We start from the raw sequence: 18,510 nt of genomic DNA on the forward strand, positions 1-18,510 counted from the left end.
AGGCCCCTCAGCCACTTGCCTCCAGCTCCGGCTGATCGGCAAAGAGGCCTAGGATCGGCAAGGCCTGCAAACTGCAGAGCTCTTCTCTCCCCGCCTCTCAGCTGATCTGCGAGTGAGCGGGGCTTCCAGAGAGGCCTCCGAGTAGGCCTCCCTGAAGCCTGAACTCGAGTAGGCCCCAAGCAAGGAAGGAAAGAAGGAAGGAGGCAGCAGACCCTCTGCCCAGACCAGACCATCCAGAACAGCTATTGCTAGGTAGGCTGTGAATTCCTTTTTGTGGTTACCCCCATATATAGGGATCTGCTTGCCATAGGGCTTTGATATGGGGGGGGGCGCGAGACTGAGAAGTCTCTGAATATTTAATTTAAAACAGACTGGAAAATGTGCTGGCTTTAAAAACAAAAACTATCTTAAAAGGCCTATAGGTGGCTTGTTTCATGTCAGAAAATTACAAACACTTCTGGAACAAGTATATTTTATTTATTTTCATTCATTCATTCATAAATGCTCTTATGTTCAAGTTATTTTGCAATCCAGAAGGTCTGAGTGAGAACTGTGAAGCATGTGTTGTGCTTTTATTTTATTTTATTTTATTTTATTTTTCTTGTGTGTGAACTGCTCCCCAATAACTTGCAGGGACTTCAGGGTCAATCTGGCCAACATGTGAATGCAGCACCTCTATTCCAGAGGAGATGTGTGTTAAAGGGCTTTAAAAGCCTGGTGTGAAAAGACTCCTGGAATCAAACTTTACTGAATTTGTTCAGAATTCTGAGAAAACAAACATAGGCTCACCCTGCATGGTTGAAAGTATCATTTGCTAATCTGCAGCAAGGGGTCCATTTTAATAATTAGCATTGCTAGTGTGTTCTAGGCATTAAAAGTAGCACAAATATATAGTACTCAGTGTATATCACTATATACTGTGAAGTGTGCATGCGTATATTCAGTGAAATGTATTTCCAGGTAGCATACATATTTTGAAATATCAGACTTAAATCCTTGGGGGCCTGGGGTGTGTGGAGGCCCTGGACTTTGAGGGTCTGGGGGCCCATTTTGAAATCCTGTCTCTGGACCCATTCCAACCTTGCTATGCCCTTGGCGGAATAGTTACATATGTATTGATCACTACACATGGGTTTCTGCACAGCACCTGCACAGAAGAAACTTCCATGTAGAAAATGTGTCTCTTGTAAATTGACCCTGAATTTTCCACCCATGACTGGGATATCTGAGAGTTAGAGTCAATAATAAAAGAACAGCACACTGCTTGTGACAGGAAGGGGCAAATTACAATGATTTCTTAGTTTGGCAGGGGCTGGTTTTGGCCCTGGCAGAACTTGGCTATCTGCTCCTGTTGCAAATTCCTCTGTTTAGTGTGGCAAACTAATGTATCCTCCTCCCTCTTGGTTTCAAAGTAAGCACTAGTGTGGTGAATGCACATATACCCCATCATGAGCCAACAGTCATCATAAGACAAAGGCTGGCAGGAATCATTCACTGGTTTATAGACACACACACACCGCCACCACCACCACCACCACCACCACCTTCTTCTTCCCTTGTTTTGCTAGTGGCTATTTGGGCAGGTGATCCTCTAGGACAAAGTCATGTTTTTTAAAATGAGAGGAGACAGAGAAAATGACACTTGGAATCCTCGCATAACTCCTGACTGTTGTTCTTTTACAGAGATGGCTCATGTTTTCAGGTTTTGATCAACAACCATGTCTAGATGGTACAGTGTTCCTTTTAATGGGGATTTCCAGATATTGCTGACTACAAGTCCCATCATTCCTGCTTGGACAGTGGTGCAATTTCAGTGCTTGCCCTAGGCGCCATTTTCCCTAGTTATGCCTCTGAATACCTGTCTTGTCTTTTCCATTTTGGGACACAAAACCTATTACTATGTTTAAAAGCATTTATTTTCTGGCCATGAGGACTGCAAACCTAGGCTGTTGGTGTGCAAGACATTTCTTTAAAATATATATTTCTAAAGAGCCGTGTAGCCTCATGTCTCCTTTTTCCTGTCCCAGTATACTTGCACGGATGCAGCCCACAACCCACATTTGACTATGGCTGTGACACATTTCCATATTTCCGGGGGTGGCGGGGGGCGCACGGCGGGGGGGGGCAATTTCAGTGCTTGCCCCGGGTGCCGTTTTCCTTAGTTACGCCTCTGGATGCACTGGTTTCTTGCCCTTCTTCCAAGGGGCTTAGGACCAGTGTTCTCTCTAATTTTTTTCATCTGTGTGTGGAATGAGTTCTGTTCTGAGTGGCAGTATCAAGGCAGTGTGTGTGTATGTGCATCTAGAATGGGGCCTTCTTGATTCAACCTGAGCAGGATCTAAAATTAACTGAGCTGACATCAAAAAACATGTGAGCACGCCTTAGAGGGAACACTGCTCAGGACCATTATATATGTATGTATGTGTGTGTGTATCTATCTTTCTATCTGTGTGTGTATCTATCTATCCCCTCACATGATCCTGCCAGCCAGCAGGCCACAATAAAAGATATAAGGATATGTCCACACAGTTTGGTCTTCAAGGATTTCAGTGGTCAGCTTTAGCACTTTTGACCTCTGTAGTCCAAGCAGCATCTTCAGAGAGCTCACACTATCCTTGATGGTCCACACAACAGACTGGAAAAATCAAAGGGTCAGCATGGATGCAATAGTTGCATACACAAGTGCAAGCCCAACTTGATATGTTGCCTTTTAACGCAGGTATTGCCTTCTGAACTTCCAAGCACCCGAAGCCATTCCATCTCTGAAATCAAATGTGTTTGGGCTTCATCAGGACTTGTATGGAAAGTCACCCCAACAGATGTTGCTCCAAGCTCCATACAGGAAAGGTAGGACAAAAGCATAACAGACAAAAAGGAATAAGTAAAACCTCACATACGGACTTGCCTGAGAGTGCAGAATGTAAAAGAATCATAGGAAGCTGCCTTATATCAAGTTAGTCCATTGGTCCATCCAGTACAATGTTGTCTACACTGACTGGCAGCAGCCCTCCAAGGTTTCAGGCAGGAGACTTTCTTCAGGAGATGCTGGGGACTGAACCTGTGACCTTCTGCATACAAAACAGGTGCTTTACCGCTGAGCTACCAGGCTTCCTCTTTCTTTCACTGTCTAAATGCCAGACATACACACCAGTCCAGTATATGGAATGCTGGTTCAGTCATCAATCTTACTTTTGTCTTATGTGGCAGGTGAACATATAAGCATATATGAACACAAGAAGCTGCCTTCTACTCAGTCAGACCATTGGTCCACCTAGGTCAGTACTGGCTGCCAGTAGTGGGTCTCCAGGGCTTTAGACAAGTTTCTTTCCCCAGCCCTACCTAAAGATGCCAGGGACCTTCTGCATGCAAAGCATGTGTTCTACCAATGGCCCTTCTCTCAGACCAGATAGCTTTTTAAAAACTGAAAGCACCACGTGAATTTGCTTAAATATTCATCTATCACCATGAAGAATAAATAAATAAATAAAAATTTAGATTTGTTATAAATAAAAATAAAAGATTTGTTTTTCCAAGTGCTGCAAAACTGCTTCTGGGACAGGAGAGAGAGATTTGTGATGTTAAAGGCACTGGCCAGTCAGCAGAGTGCAAAACCAGGTTTGGCTGTAAACTCACAGAACTGACTTTTGTTAAGCTTGTCCCTGGAGAGAGAGAAAAAAGTTGATTTTAACAGTTAATGTAGTGTATTTCCACCATGGCCCCAGCACTCAAACAGTGCTACATACATACACATACAGAGTTGTACTCAGATGCTAGCATGCAGCCTCTACCCTTTCAAAACTGGTAATGGTTAAGGTCTTGATAAAAGTAGCAACACATGAGGGTGTCAGCTTAATAATAGAATGGTTCCTCTTTAAAGCTGCCTGAACATGGTTCAAGACCATGTTCAGGTCTTTACTGATCATTATATTTTCTTTTAAAGTTGGATGGCTTGAGCTAATCAACTATGCAAGATGATCTCAGTGTAAGGAGCCCAACGTGAGTTAGTATGTCTTGCAAGAAAATTCCTTGAGGCAGCACATTTACAGAGCGAAACCATTAAGTTTCTATTAACTAGCTGGAGTCACTCTTGCAATAAGATTTACAGCAACTTCATGCCATGGATAGGAAGCGGAGATTAAAGTTTTGTATCAATCCTGAAACACTAGTAATAGTCTATTTGGCAGACAGGATTAAAGGATAGGGGCCCCACATTGCCTTAAGAGACTTATGCTTCTGAGTTAAATTCTGCTTTCCCAGACATTTAACAAATCAAAAGCATATGATAATATGAGCATTCTTCAGCTTGAAACTCTCTTCTTTTTAAGTAGAGGGAGAATGTGGCAAGCTCTTCTTCTTCCAAAGTGTTCAATAACTGTCTGCCTTTGGGGACTTTGGTCTGCTGGACTTCAGACAAGAAGGGGGAACCAGAATCTTAAAGAGAGAGAAAACCCTAAACGAGTATGGGATAACTTTATTTCAAGCCATGTGGTTGATATGCAGTCATTTAGATGAAGGGGATTTCTCACCAATGAGTGGGCTAGGCAAGTATGTGGTTGCCATTATGCTACAGAATGCAGGCAGCCCTGTAATGAAGTACACTGAGGCAGTTAGCTCAGGCTGTGGACTGGAGGAGGATAGGGGTGGGCTGGGCAGTGGTGTAATGCTGCAGGGATGTAGTGCCGGTAACTTTTTCCTCTCCAGGGTCTCAGCAGGGACACTGAGCCTTTGGCTTTCTACATGGAAATAATGTGCTGCTCTTGTTATTCCTACTGTTTATTATCATTCTTCCTGTCTTAGGAACATAGGAAGCCCCTCCTGGAAATTTTCCACATATGGATTTTAGCTTGGATCTCCTCCAGAATGGAGGGTATGAGCCAGATTTACCCCGAAGTCACAGTGGGTTATCAGGGACCAGTTCTTAGGAACATAGGAAACGCCTCCTGGAACTTTTCCACATATGGCTTTTAGCTTGGATATCCTCCGGAATGGAGGGTACGAGTTCACATATCAGCCAGATTTACCCCGAAGTTGCAGTGGGCTATCAGGGACCAGTTCACACACGATTCTGGTTTCCCCCAAATTAGGGCTGCACAGTCTAGCTTAGCCTGAATTATGTTGGGGGTTAAAAAATCCTGTATTTGCGGTGGAACATAGGAACATAGGAAACTGCTAATACTAAGTCAGACCATTGGTCTCTCTAGCTCAGTATTATCTACACAGATTGGCAGCGGCTTCTCCAAGGTTGCAGGCAGGAATATCTCTCAGCCCTATCTTGGAGAAGCCAGAGAGGGAACTTGAAACCTTCTGCTCTTCCCAGAGCGGCTTCATCCCCTGAGGGGAATATCTTGCAGTGCTCACACATCAAGTCTCCCATTCATATGCAACCAGGACAGACCTTGCTTAGCTATGGGGACAAGTCATGCTTGCTACCAGAAGACCAGCTCTCCTCTCATGGTGGCTTTTGTTGTTGTTGTTGTTGATGATGAAAAAACTGAGGTTTCTGGTATGCCCCAATGCTTCTTCTCAATGTATGGAAGGGCCATTGCCAATAATTAGGCTTTTTTCAACACTCACATTTTCATGGGTTTTTTGTTTGTTTGTTTGTTTAGTATTTGCTCGATGGACTTGCAGAATGCCAGGGGTCAGTGAAGGGTGCTGTTTGGCAACTTGTCTTGCTGAACCTCCACAATGCTAAATGAAGTGGAGTTTGAAAGCCTTCATGCTTTCCGGCTCTCTAACTAAACGGGAGGCGGGAGGAAGGAGGGCATGAGGTGATGAAGGCAGTCACAAGGGCAAGTTCATTATAAAAATCAGCAAAGATTTGGCTCAGATTCAGCAGATTTGGGTTAAGCGTTCTGTTGTTTAGACTAAACAGTCTTCCGGAACACCGACTTTCAAAATAACAATAAATAATAATAATGAAGGGAGGTGTCTCTTGCCGCCTCCTCTAGAATGTGATTGGTTGGAGAAAAAACCCAGAGCAAGCTGTGGGAAAAAGATCCACAGGGAACGCAGAGAGGAGCCAACCCTATGTGAACAGTCAATTTAATTCCCCTAGTTAAATAGCGGTGAAGCAGATTCTCTCTTTGGATACCTCGTGGCATTAAGCCATGTTTGGATAACTCCCTGGAGATGCTGCCAGGGACTGAACCTGGGACCATCATCACGCAAGTCCTATGGTGGACTAGTGTCAGGACATCCTAAGATGAATGATAGGGAATGCCCACTGAAATGGCCATAGAATGCACTGAATTTCTGAATGGCCATTTTGGAAGGAACCAGTGCATTTCAGTGGGCATTTCCTGTCATTCAGTCTAGTACATTCCCTAGAGTCTACATGATCCTTGACTTCTTGTAATAGGAACCCCCAAATTACTGAATCTATCTAAGTGTGGCCATTGGGATAGGCAGGGACATGGGGCATAGCTGTTAGGGTGGATGTGGCTATGGGGGCTGTAATGGAGAGCACCTGCACTTCTGAATGTGTGACTACATCACTGGGGGTGGGCACACAGCTGTCACAACTGCCTCACCAACCAGCAATGGTGTTGCCACTGCTGGCATTCAGACTCATCCTACTGCTGCTAGCTACTGCTGCTTTCCCCACTCTCTCTGCAGAAGGCAGCGAATGGAGCAAAAGCAAGTGTGGACTCAAACTTCCTGCTTCTCTGCTCCCTGTGCATTGCCCCCTCAAAAGGCAGGAAGAGCAGAGAATTTTGCAGCAGTGGCAAAGAGGAGAGGATGCACCTGAGCAGTGGTAGTTACCTCCACTGCCATCAAATAAGAAGATGGGGGGCGTGGAGGAGTTTGGAGTTTGGACTGGAGGTGAAGTTTATTCCCTACGTACTTTGTATGTGTGAGAAGGAGAAAGTTACACCCTGGCTAAGTGAAAAAAGAGACATTTTTTAAAGTAGTGATTCTCTTATATTTAGTAGGGGGAGAGCAACTGGCCCTATCCAACCCCAGCACAGCATCCCTTGAGTGGCTGTTGTCTTCCTTATGTTCCTTTTTAGATTGTGAACACTTCTGGGACAGAAAACCATCTTATTTATTTATAATTTATTGTGTGTGTAAGCCATTTTGAGCACTTTTGTTGAAAAGTGGTATATAAATATTAGTAGTAGCAGCAGCATCTGGGTTTGAATTGTGGGGAAGAGAAGTTGCTCTCTGGCACACAAGCCAAGAAGGGAAATCTCAGGGCTTGGATTCAGGGAGAAAAGATAAAGGTCAGCAAGGCTTGGGTTTGGGGAGAAGTTGCTTCCCTGCAGTCGACGCCGGGTGGGTGGGTGGGGGGCGTGTTGGCAGGGTTAGAATGGGGGTTGGAGGAGGAGAAGTTGTTCCCTAGCATGGCTTGCAGACACCGAAGCAGGAAACTGTAGAGCTTGGGCTGGGGTAGAGAGGAAGGGAAAGGCTGGTGGGGCTTAGGTTGTGAGTGGGAAGTAACGTTGCTCCCCAGCAGTGGTGCCCTTTGGACCGAATTTTGGGGATGAAGTCTGGTCCTAAACACTGGGAAAGGGCCTCCAGGTGTCAGGGGGGTCCTCCCTACAGCCCTTCACCGTGCTCCCATGACTCTATACCACTCTTTCCTTTTACCACCATGTGCGTGGTGGCAGGGGGAGGGGTTGAGAGCCAAGCGGGCCTCCTCCATGCTCCCAGTGGCAGTGGCTAAGCCATTGGTCCCGCCGGGTGGTGGGCCTGTCTATCCAGGCCTGAGCACAGGCGAGTGCCTCCCCTGCGCCTGCGCAGTTCGAGTCTTTAGTGTCGCAAGCCCATGACTCACACTGAGCAGGTGCATGGGAACCACTCGCCTGTGCTTGGGCCTCCAGCAGGCTCACCAGCCTGGCAGGACCAATGACTTAGCTGCCACTGGCAACATGGAGGGGGCCCGCTAGGCTCCCATCCCTTGGCCGTGCACATAGTGACACAAAGGAGAGAGAGTGGCGCGGCAGGGGACTGCTGGGGAGGCCCCCCAGAACTGCTGCAGGCCCTCGGGGACAGGAGAGTGGTGGGCATGCGGTGTGTGCCATGCAAAATGCAGAGGGTTTTTTTTTTCAAGGTTTCAAGCTTCCCCTAAAGTGAGGGGGGGGGCGCCTCTAAAGTCCTTTAAATCCGGGCTTCCAAAATTCCTAGGTGCGCCACTGATCTCCAGCATGCTCTACACAATGAGAAGAGGGACAATCAGTGCTTGGGATGCAGCCATTATGGCTGCAGATGCACGTTTTAAAATGTGCAATTTCTGCTAGTTAGAAACCAGAGATCTAGGAGATGAGACATATTTAGGACCGAATTACACATTGCTTTTTAGCCCTATATAGCTGGGTACTTGTTTTTCTTTTTTTAATTACATGCTATGGATCAAGACCATGGCAGGGGGAGGGGCCTTGAACTCTCTGCCACTGTCACACTCCTGATCCAGATCCAGCTATTTGACTGTGGAGAAAAGCTCCCTTGGGCAACAATAGAGGCTTTTCTCCCTGGTCAAATATTAGCTGTATCCACACACTCCTGTCCCCTGCCACCCAATTCAGATTGGAACCACGGTCAGACAAAGGGCTAAATATCTCTCCTTCATCATGGACTTGATTCAGATCAGGTCCCCGTATATGCTACTTGACGAAGAAAAACCACACAGCTATATAGCATGTACTTAAATGTAATGCCTAGTTTGACCATTACTCAGAAGAGCTACAAAACTCTGCTTATGTCCGAATTCTCCTCATCTCTAGCCTGAGCCGTCCATGCTTATTCAATCTTGCATGAACCTAAACACTATCCAGGGCATTCCTCACCGACCTTTGGGGGGCAGCTACATGGATTCTACACTTGCAATGCATTCTGGGACTTAAATGAATAAGCTAAATGTTGTTGTTTTTTTAAAAAATAATCATTCAGATTAAGATGACAGGACCCCTGCTAACTTCGCAAAGAGGCACCTTTTAACGTGGTGATTCTCTTTATGGAGCATGGGGAGAGTAACTGGCCCTATCCACCCCCAGCACCTCCAGTGACTGTTGCTGGTGTCTATCTTGTGTTTCTTTTTAGATTATGAGCCCTCTGGGGACAGGGATCCATCTTATTTATTATTTCTCTCTGTAAACCGCCCTGAGCCGTTTTTGGAAGGGCAGCGTAGAAATCGAATCATCATCATCATCATCATCATCATCCTGCTCAGGTGGAAGAGGAATGCTGCAACTCTTTTCTCCTCCTCAAACAGTAGAGGAGGAGAAAAGAGGCCTTGAAGAATATATCAAAGACAGTGAAGAAGGTGCACTTCAAATGGTCAATAATGAGAAACTATTCAACACCAATGAAACAAAGCAGGCCTACAAGAAAGAACAAGTCAAGAACCGAGCAGAAAAATGGAGAAATAAGCCCCTGCATGTTCAATATTTGCACAATATAAGTGGAAAATCAAACATCACCAAGACCTGGCAATGGCTTAAGAATGGCAACTTGAAGAAAGAAACAGAGGGTTTAATACTGGCTGCACAACAAATGCAATAAGAGCAAAAGTCGAAAAATCCACAACAAACAGCAAGTGCCGCCTTTGTAAAGAAGCAGATGAAACAGTGGACCACCTGATCAGCTGTTGTAAGAAGATCGCACAGACTGACTACAAAGAAAGGCATGACAAGGTAGCAGGGATGATACACTGGAACATCTGCAAAAAATACAAGCTACCTGTAGCCAAAGATTGGTGAGACAATAAAATTGAAGAAGTTGAAGAAAATGAAGATGTAAAAATATTATGGGACTTCCGACTACAAACAGACAAACATCTGCCACACAATACACCAGATATCACTGTAGTCAAGAAGAAAGAAGAACAAGTCAAAATAATCGACATAGCAATAGCAGGGGATAGCAGAATAGAAGAAAAAGAAATAGAAAAAATCACCAAATACAAAGATCTACAAATTGAAATTGAAAGGCTGTGGCAGAAGAAGACCAAAATAATCCCAGTGGTAATTGGCGCCCTGGGTGCAGTTCCAAAAGACCTTGAAGAGCACCTCAACACCATAGGGGCCACAGAAATCACCATTAGCCAATTACAAAAAGCAGCTTTACTGGGAACAGCCTATATTCTGCGACGATATCTATAACCATTGACAATAAAATTCTGGCATCCCAGGTCCTTGGGAAGGACTCGATGTCTGGATAAAACAAACCAGTCAATAACACCTGTCTGACTGTGTAAACAAGAAATAATAATATTGTTTATAACACCTGTCTGACTGTGTAAAAATGAATGAATGAATGAATTAATGAATGAATATTACTGGAAACAGCCTATATTCTGCAACGATATCTATAACAACAGCAACAACATTGATAACAAAATCCAGCCATCCCAGGTCCTTGGGAAGGACCCGATGTCTGGATAAAACAAACCAGTCAATAACACCTGTCTGAAGGTGTAAACAAGAAATAATAATAATAATAATAATAATAATAATAATAATAATAATAATAATAATTATTATTATTATTATTATTATTATTATTATTATTATTATTATTAATATTGTTTAAATTGGTGTTATGGCTGACCTTTAATACTAGCAATGCTCCTGTAAGGGGATTGGTTGGATATTAGAAGAATGGAAACCATGAATTAGTTTAGTTTGCTGAATGCAAAATGACCAGAAAACAAGAGAAAAACAAAGTCCCTGCTTTTCTCACTAGCAGAAAATAGCTTTTCCACAGGCCCATCTGTAGGCCTGCTTCCAAATTACATGCATTAGTTTTTTCTATCAGAGAGAGAGAGAGAGAGAGAGAGAGAGAGAGAGAGAGAATATTAATAGAAAGACCAAGAAAAAACATCACCCGTTTTCAATAAAGTGTTTCAAGTTAACATTATTATAGCTTGGAAGAAATGTTATCATTAATGCACCCTTTTTCATTTGATGAATCTAATTGAATCCAATACTGGAACAAGTCATCTATTCAGGCTGGTCTGTTTTACAGAGATTATTACCCTTGAACAAAGTTGCCAGGAGCCTTTTGAATTTTCAAGAAGTATTTTGACTTGAATAAAGGATCCATCTCTTTCAAAAACAAGAATAGGATGAAGTACCTTTTGGAAGGAAAACATAGATAATGAAAACCACCTGACATCCAAGATAGTAGCGTCTTCCTCAGTTTGTTTTCCTTCCACTTTACTCACATTTGGATAAAACACATATCACAACATAACCTGATCCCTGTATCAAGATTGCCATCCAGCGTTCTAGTAGGAGGCCTTCTATTACCATAGGAGTCAGTTATGAAACCTCCCATGAAAAATACAGAGAGAGAAATCCTCCTCAGTTCTGTAAAGTGAGAGAAATAAAGCAACAAAGAGGTATATTATAAAGCATAATAGAAGCAAGAAAATGGGCTGGCTTGCATGATAGCTTACTGGCCCATACGAGTAGGAAGGGGACATGCCAAAAGTCTGCCTGTTGGGACATCTTCTGAAGACATCCCTACAGGTGCTTTCTTGGCACTTCATCTCCTAAGGCATTGTCCAAACTACTCTGGTACTTTTTAATACAATCATAGAGAAACACTCCTTGTGTTATCTTGCTGAAGGAGAAGTTCGGTTTCACTGAGGTGGCGGCCCAGACAGTCCATGTGTGAGGGAGCATTAACATATTTTTTTATGATTAAGAACGATTTGGAAGTGATTTTAAAAAAACACAGTTAAAAGAGAGATTATCCAAAAGAATTATTTTCAAATGGATGAACACTGAAAGGAGAATGCTGAAGGTTGGCAGTGTATGAGTCCTGAAGGCTCAAATTGGGTAATAGAAGCAAAACAGAAAAATATTTAATAAAATCTCTTGAACATTTCCCAGACCTTTCTCAGTGGGCAAAGAGGCCCCTTTTAAAAGTAGTGATATTCTTTGTTTAGCAGGGGGAGAGCAACCGGTCCTCTTCACCCCTCCCATCACAGTACCCCTCCAGTGACTGTTGTTGGTGCCTATCTTACGTTTCTTTTGTGAGCCCTTTGAGGACAGGCAGCCATCTTATTTATTTATTATTTCACTATGTAAACCACTTTGGAAACTTTTGTTGAAGAGCAGTATATAAATCTGTTCTTGTTTCCCAACTTAACTCTGAGTTTTGAAGGGAGCCCAAACATGTAGGCATCATATTTCCAAGAGATAATCAGGCTTGGGTTCTGACAAGTGTTAACCAAACCCCGCAAAACTGTAGTTTGCAAGAAACTGATGATCTCTCTCTTCTAAAGGCCATTCTTTCAAAACCGCATCAGTTAAGAGATCATCAAATACATTTTCCATGGTTACCCATAGTTCTTCCAAGGGCTTGTGATTGTTTCAACAGCAGTCTAATCAACAAACACACCACTTTTGAAACTGATGGGACTTTCAAAAGCAGCTTGTCATACAGCCTAGGGGATTAGATGGTTAAAGAACAAGTTGTTCTAGTAAGAACTAATCAGCCTACTTTCCTTCTCTGTCTCTACAACTGGACTAAATTGGTGCAGATCAAGGTCCACAAGTTAGATCTCTTGCACCTCAAATGTTCATGCATCTGCCATCTTGGATCGGGGTGGATGACATCATTACAAATGACACAATTGAGGTGTCCCTGTGTTTCACTCACTACAACTGTACTCAGTTTGGTTCAAATCGATTAGACAGCCCTCAAGTTAATGCATTTGCGCCTCAAAAGTTCACATGTCCGCCATCTTGGATTGGGGTGGTTCACATCATCACAAACTACAGCATTGAAGCATGTGCCCCTACAACTGGAGCAAATTTGGTGCAAATCAGTTAGGTGGTTCACAAGTTAGCCCAATTGTGCCTCAAAAGTTTATGCATCTGCCATCTTGAATTGGGGTGGATGACATCATCACAAACTACGCCATTGAGGTGTCCGTATGTGTCCCTATAGCTGTAGCAAATTTGGTTCAAATCAGTGAGCCCACTTGTGCCTCAAAGGTTTACACGTCTGCCATCAACCGCCCTGAGCCATTTTGGAAGGGCGGTATATACATAAAATAAAATAAATAAATCCTGAATCAGGGTGGATGACATCATCACAGGCTATGCCACTGAGGTGTCCCTGTGTGTAACTCACTGCAATTGTACCTAATTTGGTTCAAATTGGTTACAGTCCACAAATTAGCCTGCTTGCGCCTCAGATGTCCATGTGGCCACCATCTTGGAATGGATGACATCATCACACACACCATACCATTTGGGCATTCCTATGTGTCCCTACAGCTGCAGCAAATTTGGTTCAAATCGGTTAGGCAGTTCACAAGTTAGCCCACTTGTGCTACAAATGTTTACGTGTCTGCCATCTTGAATTGGGATGGATGACATCACAAACTACACCATTGAGGTGTCCCTGTGTGTCCCTACAACTGTACCCGATTTGTGAAGTTGATGGGGTGGACAGACATATGGACACACACACAGAATGCTGGGTGATCTCATAAGCCTACTGGAAAGTTGGCTAAAAAAATGGAGTATTCTGCTGGGCATATCCAAACCTCTGAGAATGCCTCAAGTAGCTCTTTGGATTCTAATGGCTGTTGGTCATGGTAGTTAAAAGTGAAATGTCCACGTTCAGAAGCAAAAAAACCAAGAACCCTAAATATCAGATCCACAGTGACAAAACTGAAAACATATTATCACTGCACCCTGTGTTAAAGTCTAACAGGTAGGTAAATTAGTGATACTCATTGACATTATGCTGTCACTTGCTCACACAATCTGAAGTTGGTGAGATTAGTGAATTGGCCAAATTTGCAGATGACTCCAAATTATTCAGAATGGTGAAAATCCAAATAAGTAGGGCCAAACATCACATTACACTAATAGGGTTTTTAAACAGCATGCTAAACACTGGCCATGTCTCTTTCTTTAGAAAAAAAACAGCCTAAGGATTCCCTGATGCAGGTTGGGCCCTTTGCTCCTGCACCATTTCCCCACTGAAAATCTCTCCTGCCATGTGGAGTATATATGTTTTGAATTACTATAGCAATGGTTTATATGTATAGCTAACATGAACTGCACAGACTGGTAAGCGGGAAGTCAATATTTACTTAATTAAATGTAATTGGATTGTTAAGATATTGTAAAAACCAATAAAATTTTAAAATGCGAACATATCTCCTGCCAGGTTGCTGTTTGCCCTAAAGCATCACACCCTATTGCCACATGGGAGCCTGATCTCATGTAACTAGTGTGCAAACTGAATGAGTGTGCAACTGAGATTGCATCGGCCTCTTCTCCTTCCTTCCTCTTCCATCAGCCATCCTTAGGGCAAAGAAGGCATATTGTTCTTGGGTGCCTGTGACTTGATGCACAAGTGGGGAAAGAGTTGTGAAGCGAGCCCCTGTGGTTCCTTGTTGGGGAGATGAGACTTTTCGGGGCCCTAAGGGCAGCTTAGCCATGTAGCAGAGATTTTTGTCTTTCCCCCGTATGCAGAATGAAGCCTCTATTTAAAGTCAAGTGTTAAACAAAAAGATAGAGGGAAAGGGCAGATTCAAGTGGAGAGCAGAGCTCTTTTATCTACTTGGGGACTTCCTTCTGGATGGCCTCTCTTTGAGGAGCCTCTCCCTCTCAGATTGCCTCAAGGACTGGCACTACCACCGAGCAGCATCCTTCCCCTTCCCCTTGGGGCCACCCTCAGTCTCCAGAGTAGAGGTTGCAGCCAGCTGGCTTCTGCCTCCTCTTCCAGTCCTCATGTGTACAGCACAGACCTATTCACAAGTCACGTTCAACAAACAGTGTATGTACAGTGCAAGCAGGTAAATGCAGGGATGTACATTCACACATTATGTTCCACAGATGTACACTAGTACACCTCCTATTTGCACCCTGCCTTTAGTATCCAGGTGTGTATCCAGGTTTACTTTTAAAACAAACACCTATACAGTCAGTCACACAAAAATACCTGTAGGCACATAAACCGTAATGTTGGGATAGGGCTCATGTTCAAGTTCCACTCCTTTCTCCTTGAGCCCTCAAGTCAAGTTGTGCCGTCGCATCGGTGTTGACTCCTGGCGACCACAGAGCCCTGTGGTTGTCTTTGGTAGAATACAGGAGGGCTTTACCATTGTCTCCTCCCACACAGTACTCTAATTATCTGCAGGGCTAGTTCACTGGTTGAGCTAGTCAAAAGTACTGAAGGATTCCCTCCCACTTTTTTTTTTTTTAAATGAGGGAAGTGAACATCTGGCACTGGTTGAGCAGCACAAAAGGAGGCTGGATCAAGGTGTTAAGGACACAGCTTGGGGCACGGCACGGCACCACCCCATCATCCCCAGCCACAAAGGCCAATTATAGTCCAATGCCAACTGGGACACCCCTGACCCAGAGCATACAACTTTTCTTTTCTATGCTTGTTCATGTTCAGGCAAGAGTAATTTGAGATGCATTTCTGTGTCACTACAGGTGTGTAGAAGAAAGAAAGAAAAAACAATGTTTGGAGGCAGATGTGAGAGAAGCTGGTAGGAAAAGGTTTAACATTTTTATTAAAAAATAAATGCAAGTCAACCAATCTTACATCAACTTTACACCAAGAACACAGTCAGTGAAGGGCATGAGAAAAAACATAGTAAATATAACTTAATCTGCTCTCCCCTTCGAACCTTGTGGTGTACTTTAAAAACCTTGTCAGCAAAAAAGGTGACCAAAGGGCAAGTAAAGTGCAATGGAACAAATGACACTTTTACTGGGTGCCGGATTTACTAGTTGTATTTTACCTGCAGTTTGCAAAGAACTTTTAAAAACTGAATTTTGAAATTGTGACACTTCTTGTAGAAATAAATGCTCTTTAGATATTGTTACTTCATGCTACTGTTTTAGAGGGGAAAGAAACACTCTTATGACACAGGCTAAAGTAGATGAGATGCTCGGAGATCTCAGATTAGATCTCCTCCTGCCTCGTTTTAAAAGCTCAAAATGTAGGGGGAGCAAACAGGCTCAAGGAAACGGCACAGGGGAAAGTGTTGCTTAACCCTTTCCTCCCATGCCATTTCCCCCATACGGGTCACCTCCCCAGCTGTTTTTCCCCTCACAGGGGAAGGCATACCGGTACCCCACCAGGGCAGTTAGTTTGTTTGTGTGTGGAGTGGAAGATGGAATTTATATATCTCCCAGCACCAGATCTAGTTTGGCCCCCAATTTCTTTAAACTGGACACAGAGGTTTTTAAACATGCCAGTGCTAAGGTTAACAAAAACAAACCAATTAGAAGTCTTTTTCAACTGAGATTTGGCCACTTTCAGTAAAAACTGGACATCTGATTTTAGTGTTTATAAATCATTCAAGTACTTAGTGTGAACAGATGGGCTTTCATTTGCTCATCCTTCAAGTATAATCAACAGGATTTTATTGACCTGGGGTTGATTCATACTGATCCATGAAACTCATGAGTGTAGCTAGAGCACATGTTACAGCCAGAAGGGTTATCTTTATCTTTGAGTATCTGCATCCTTCCTGCTTGATTACTGGCCAAGCACACTGAGTCTAATCAACAGTTCAGTGTGAACTCTGGGGAGCTTACAAGAGTGAGCATCTTCATTTTCTCTAACGGAGGGGCACACAGTTCCATACAGACACTGGAGCATACAAGGAGTCCCTTGAGCAGGGCAATTATTGTGTTGTATTACTACCATCATTCAAACCTTCAGAATACAATACATCAATAGAAAACACAAGAGCCAATTCTGCCAAATCAAACATGAGAAACGTCCCGGTGTTTGTGTGTGTGTGTGTGTGTGTGTGTGTGTGTGTGTGTGTGTGTGTGTGTGAGAGAGAGAGAGAGAGAGAGAGAGAGAGAGAGAGAGAGAGAGAGAGAGAGAAAAGCCTCTGGGAAATAAATTAGATTCAAAGGGTTGGCTCCCATCAAGAAACTTTCATGCCCCTGCCTTGCCACTAAACCCTTGCGCCCCCTGAAAAGTGTTTCCTGAGGATAGAGGACTGCTGGGAACAGAAACTCCACCTGTGCAAGGTGTCTCTGTCCAGTCTGGACCAATTATTCTCTTCCCCTATAGCCCCCTATGTGCTATGCCACAAAGGGTCTCAAAAAAGGCCTTTTGGGAGGCACAGAGGGCTGCTTTGGGTGAAAAGAGCTGGGAAAATTGTGGGTACCTTCCTATGCATGTAGCATACGAGATCCATCTAACCCAATGACTTCTAGTACTGAGAATGGCTTCAGATGTCCTTATAATGCTGGCATCTACCTTATTGGTTTTTTCCTAATTTTTTCTTATTAGTTTTTGTTCTAATTGGTGATGCCTAACAAACAGGAAAAAGTTGTTTTTCAGGAGCATATTGCCACAAATTATGATAAAACATACACTTCAGGTAGCATAGTGGAGGAAATCTCCAAAACGACAGATTCCGATGTGGTCAACACAGAATTGAATCCAACCCAATATATGCTCCTTATTTTGGGGAAGAAACAAAGTTGTTCAGCCAAACATTGTTACATAGGAGGTTTTCAAAAACTGCACATAGTTCTGGATACTCTGGTTCTGGTTTTCTGTTTTTTTGAGACTATGTTCTAATTCTTTCAAACACACTTCATGATGCTTCTCATTCTGAAAAGACAAAGCAAAATTATTAGTAAATATGACTAGTTAATGGTTAAGATTTGAAGAAATGTTACCTGAAAAAAATGCCTCTGGTAACTGAAAGCTCTGGATGCTTCCCCCTCACTCCCACAAGAACCAAAACTTTTTATCATCAGGTAAGCCAAACAACCTTGCTACTTAGGCTCTATCGTTGAAAACAAGACTATGGAGGCCCTCAGTAAGCTATTCTTATAGGAATCATCTAATCCCACTCTCCATTAGGAAGTAACTGTGGGATCCTCATACCAATGCAATCTCAGGACTCCTGTGGGCTTTTTTTTACGACTGCACCTGTAACCAATTTAAATTACATTTTTGTTACCAAAGGTAGATGTTAAAATAAAGTGATTGATAGCATTTTTTATTAGAGCCATTCATAATTTACTAGTCCCATCAAATACGCACAACATTCTTAGGACTTACTTTTATGTTTATTAGAACACAGTCTTAAATACATGTGGTTAAAATAAATGTCAAAACTGACCCAGAATTTGCAAGTGCTGGGTATATTTTTATATGCAGTACTCACTTCTAGTTAAAAGCGATCAAACAAATGACTTTCTTGAGGCTTGTTTCGTCATTGTGATACCCTATAACATTCATACATTTAGGAGTCCTGGGCCTTGTTAGTGAGTATTTACAATTTATCCCCACTTCCAGCAACTTCACCAGGAGTGGAACCATCTGTACTGGGGTTTTCCTTTCAATAATATATTCCCAATTTGTGTAACATTGGAGGAGATGAACAATGAATGTGTTGTGTGTTAAGTCAATGACATTCTACTCATGCATGAATAATATCAGTTTCACATTTATTTTTTAGCTGTCACTCTAAGTAAAACCAAAGTGGAAAATACTTAAAATATAATATGGAAGGAAAGGGAAAATTCTGCTGAAGAAACAAGAACA

General features: G+C 43.0%; 1 protein-coding gene and 1 long non-coding RNA gene across 5 annotated transcripts in view; one reads left to right on the plus strand and one right to left on the minus strand.

Moving 5' to 3' along the window:
• The first annotated feature begins 34 nt into the window (after positions 1 to 34).
• Positions 35 to 15,811, plus strand: LOC128322950 (uncharacterized). Its single transcript, XR_008306101.1, has 3 exons — positions 35 to 252; positions 2,720 to 2,847; positions 15,417 to 15,811. It is a non-coding gene; the product is annotated as an uncharacterized LOC128322950 (long non-coding RNA).
• Positions 15,461 to 18,510, minus strand: part of ODF2L (outer dense fiber of sperm tails 2 like) — a 55,527-nt gene continuing 52,477 nt past the window's right edge. For all 4 annotated transcript variants that reach the window (XM_053245273.1, XM_053245274.1, XM_053245272.1 and 1 more), the window contains one exon: positions 15,461 to 17,568. In XM_053245273.1, coding sequence (XP_053101248.1) covers positions 17,440 to 17,568 — 129 coding nt within the window. In that variant the 3' untranslated portion in view covers positions 15,461 to 17,439. The remainder of the gene's footprint in view (positions 17,569 to 18,510) is intronic.

The sequence above is a fragment of the Hemicordylus capensis genome, chromosome 4 (genome assembly GCF_027244095.1).
Source record: "Hemicordylus capensis ecotype Gifberg chromosome 4, rHemCap1.1.pri, whole genome shotgun sequence".
NCBI lineage: Eukaryota > Metazoa > Chordata > Lepidosauria > Squamata > Cordylidae > Hemicordylus > Hemicordylus capensis.